Here is a 3998-nt window from a genome sequence, read left to right as displayed (position 1 = left end):
GTGTGTGTGTGTGTGTGTACCGTACATTGCTCAATGTTTTTTTCCCTAACCATTGTATGTTTTGTATGAACATTTATTTACAGTAAATGCCACTGTTTGTAGGGTGAGCCTCTAAAAGGTTAATAAAAACAAATAACAAGACCTTAGCAAAACATTAACGTAAGGCTTCTCCATGGTGTGTTGACCACAACAAGAGTTAGTCAGCCTTGGTCTTGGTTTTACAAAAGAGACTTGCTGGTTCTCCAGTGATAACTTTGCATGAACTGAGAGTCAATTTGGACAAGATGAGTGTGAATAACATGGCAAGATTTGTACCATTGAGACTATAATTTCTGGGCCACCAAATCCTTAAAAACCATTTTGTAAGACAGCCAACTTGTATAATTGGTTTGGTTTAAGGGAATGGCACAACTGAGTATCATATGTGTTACAATGCTGAGAGAGAAAAAATACTAATATGTCCAAGTGGAAACAAATGAAAGGAGGAAATGCTTGATGTTATTAAGTCTCTAGGGATGAGACTGAAGCCCCATCTAATGCCACCTGGCCCCAACAATAATGTGATCAGCATCAGAATCAAAAGCAGCACTTAAATCAGTGCTGGTTAGATCAGCAGTAAGATAACTGAGCTCTCAGCAGCATCACTACACATAAAAAAAAAAAAAAACATTTGAGACCCTTGTGACTGACCAAATCTCATTTTCTCATTAGGAGGCCTTCTTATCTGTCTGCCACGAGAGCAGGCCGCCCGCTTCTGTGCCGAAATCAAATCCCCAAAATACGGCGAGGGCCACCAAGCGTGGATCATCGGGATTGTAGAGAAAGGAAACCGCACTGCTCGCATCATTGACAAACCGCGGATCATAGAGGTGGCACCACAAGCAGCCACGCAGAATGTCAACCCAACTCCTGGTGCAACTTCTTAATCCTCCTTTGCTGCATCATAGACCGGAAACCCCAAAGCTCTGCTGAGTGATTTTAAACACATAAACTACAAAACCATCCTAGAGTGTTGAAATATATACACAAAATAGTATGTACACAGAAAAGACTGGGTTGGCGTGTATCTACATGAGAAACAGCCCCACACAGTGGCCCAAGGGGCATGTCATCACCCAGTGGACTCAATCTGCAGTATCCCCATGATAAAAATGGTTAAGAAATAGAGCATACTTAAAACCCATTTGCCTTTTGTGTCTGTTGTATTCTGTTCTGGGTTCTATGTTAAATGTGTGTGATTGGCAGGCAGCTTCTGATAAGAGAGTGATGATGACGACAATAATCTGATACTGTTGATTCATTTTGAATCTTAGGAAGTCTGGTTTGGTTACCTCTTTGGGTCTTTTAAAATTGCTCTCATCAAGCAAGTGGACTGTGTGATGGTGTTTTTGTTTGTCCATTCACTTTGTACAGTTATAAAGCCTAGTTTTAGTTCATTGCTGTAACTGATGCCTTGAAAGAAAGAAGTGTGACCAGAAAGGTTTGTTTTTTATTACTTTGACTTTTTGTATTGTCCCCACCTAAACTAATAAATATTCAAATAGAAGTTTGTTTTGCCCGCTATCTGGGAACTGCACTCGTGTGAATAAACTAAATCAAATGTGACCTTATCGACTTGCCATCATAGAACTGCAGATTGATCTGCAGATTTTTACATTGGTAATTGATGCTACTCCATTGTGCATTAACTTGAAGTCATAGATGAGGATAAATCTGCATACCCCTCGGGAGATGAACCTTCTACCATCTGCATTCCCAATATGTTATCATGTTTAGGGTGATATGATGTATGGGGTTTGCATTACATGGTCACTAAATTGTGCAACTATAAAAAGCAGTCTGGGTTGTTAAGCATTGTAATAGCAGGCAGTCAGCCTGTTGCCTTTGTTTAAAATATGGTGCATTTAGTTTTGCCATAAGATGTGCTGAGACTGATGTACTGTTATGAAGCTTCCATCTAATTTCAGATCATTTTTGTTTACCAATAGCCTGGATGGATCTGGAAGGCCTCTGTAAATGTTCATTTGAATATCAGGAATAAGACCTCCACCACACCTCTTAAAATAAACTTCTCTTATAATAGATTGTTTTTCTGTGTCTGTTTTTAGATGTATTAAAGGTGTTTATGCAAAATGTGTAAAAGATGGAAAATAATTGTTAGCAAGTTTACCAGTATGATTAATTAATTTAATGATTTGTATGTCTACATTTGATTAATTTCACAAAAGCTGCTGATGGTGAGCTGTAGATAATAAGTCTAAAATGATATTTAATGGAATTAAATGGACACAGAAATCATAAATAATAGCAAGTAACAAAGGATTTATATTTTCAAACAGTTCTGAATTATTTAAGCAGATATATTTACAACTTCCATATGCACAGACCATAGAGCATATATAAAGATTATATTTTGATTTATTACATTACATTAGATTTATATACAGTCTATGGCATAAACTGACTGACTTTCAATAATGGAGTAACAACCTAAATTCCCAATAAAGATCATTCTCAGCACAAAAAAAAAAAAAAAACTGAAAAGAATGATATAAATAGAAATAATTTAGAGGAGTAACAACTATTCCTTTTGTCTGACAGAGTGGAATGACCCACCAGAAAAGCAAAAAGATTATAGGTGCAACCTATCACCAGAACGTTGTTTTGACAAAGAGCCAAATGCAGCCTACCACCCAACAGCATCTGCTATATGTGCTTTTTCCCATTTTCCAGGTGTACATGCTTTGAATGCTCAACTGCCTTCTTGTCATTCTCAGGTTTGAAAAGTGCTTGGATATCAACCATGGCCTTCCAGATGTGCTGACCAAACCGGTATGAGTCCTGCAGATGACACGAAAAAGACAATAACAGAGAGAGAGAGGGAGAGAGAGAAACGGAGTGTTGAGTTTTAAATGCTAGCACTGAAATGGTGTACAGATGAATCTATAGGCACTTATGTTGTGCTCTTACTGTGTCAGGGCTGGAGAACTTGCTGGAGATGTGGAATGTGATGAGATTTTCCCCAACAATTATATAAGACACACCATAACCATCATCAGCAACCTGGGGGTAGACAAGACATACTCATATATTATTGTTCAAAACTCTCCTAGATCAGGACAGGATGAAATGTTAAGACTGCGTCACTCTAACTCACTGGGCCAAATCCACCACCAGCACCCACATATTGAGGGAACTTGTTGATGTCAACTAAATTAAGCTGCTGCTGTGGAGTCTGGCTGGTGGACAACTTCCAGGGCTCTGAAAGTACCTAGAAGCAAACACATTGAATGTATAAGAAAGGTTGTAATAGATAGCTTAAGAGAAAATTGTGAATCAGACACCAAATATAAATAAAAGAGAGATAATACATTATGATAGTTCTAACCTTCGTAAGAAATGGCGAGTCAACACCAAGGTATTTGGACACAATGTAGAGACAGAAGAGGTGACGGTCGATACCAGAACCAGTCATGGCTAGACGATACATGTTTTGATGCTTATCTGCTGCCTTCCGAAATATGGCAAGTCTCTGGGCATTCTGATCACATAGGGACAACAAATTGCATTCAGGCACATACAAATGACATTAACAACATATCAAAATGACCCTGAGTGTCAGTTTAAATTGTCAGAACATCAGGCAGTTCAGAGTCCAGGGCACTGACATGCAGAAACCCATTGCCTCTAGGTCTTGGTGACCAAGTCCTAAGCAGCAAATTGTGACCTATTACAGTGTGCCCTCTCAAAATGTGACCTTTCATACCATGACACTTATAACCAGTGGCGTGCACGGGGGGGGAGTCGCCCCCCCTTGTGGCCCAATTGTTGAAAAATGCATGCTAAAGTGCCCTCTTGGGAGGCAAAACATGTGTTAAAGTGCCCTCTTGGGAGCCAAAACGCGTGCTAAATTGCCCTCTTGGGAGCCAAAACGCATGCTAAAGTGCCCCCTTGGGAGCCAAAATGCGTGCTAAACTGCCCCCTTGGCAGCCAAAACG

General features: G+C 39.5%; 2 protein-coding genes across 3 annotated transcripts in view; one reads left to right on the top strand and one right to left on the bottom strand.

The window, feature by feature from the left end:
• sephs1 (selenophosphate synthetase 1) overlaps positions 1-2082 on the top strand; it is a gene marked incomplete in the record, with an annotated part of 5711 nt that extends 3629 nt beyond the window's left edge. The window contains 1 exon segment of the mRNA XM_035664323.1: positions 712-2082. Coding sequence (XP_035520216.1) covers positions 712-926 — 215 coding nt within the window.
• Positions 2083-2251: 169 nt separating this feature from the next.
• Positions 2252-3998, bottom strand: part of cpt1b (carnitine palmitoyltransferase 1B (muscle)) — a 7743-nt gene continuing 5996 nt past the window's right edge. For both annotated transcript variants that reach the window (XM_035664320.1, XM_035664321.1), the window contains exons 16-19: positions 3389-3541; positions 3158-3271; positions 2971-3063; positions 2252-2841 (exon numbers count right to left, since the gene is read on the bottom strand). In XM_035664320.1, coding sequence (XP_035520213.1) covers positions 2707-2841; positions 2971-3063; positions 3158-3271; positions 3389-3541 — 495 coding nt within the window. In that variant the 3' untranslated portion in view covers positions 2252-2706. The remainder of the gene's footprint in view (positions 2842-2970; positions 3064-3157; positions 3272-3388; positions 3542-3998) is intronic.

The sequence above is a fragment of the Morone saxatilis genome, unplaced genomic scaffold (assembly GCF_004916995.1).
Source record: "Morone saxatilis isolate NCDOM2014 unplaced genomic scaffold, NCSU_SB_2.0 Contig2, whole genome shotgun sequence".
NCBI classification, from domain to species: Eukaryota; Metazoa; Chordata; class Actinopteri; family Moronidae; genus Morone; species Morone saxatilis.
The sequence above is the reverse complement of the archived record's forward strand: the minus strand, read 5'-3'. Positions and strand labels throughout refer to the sequence as shown.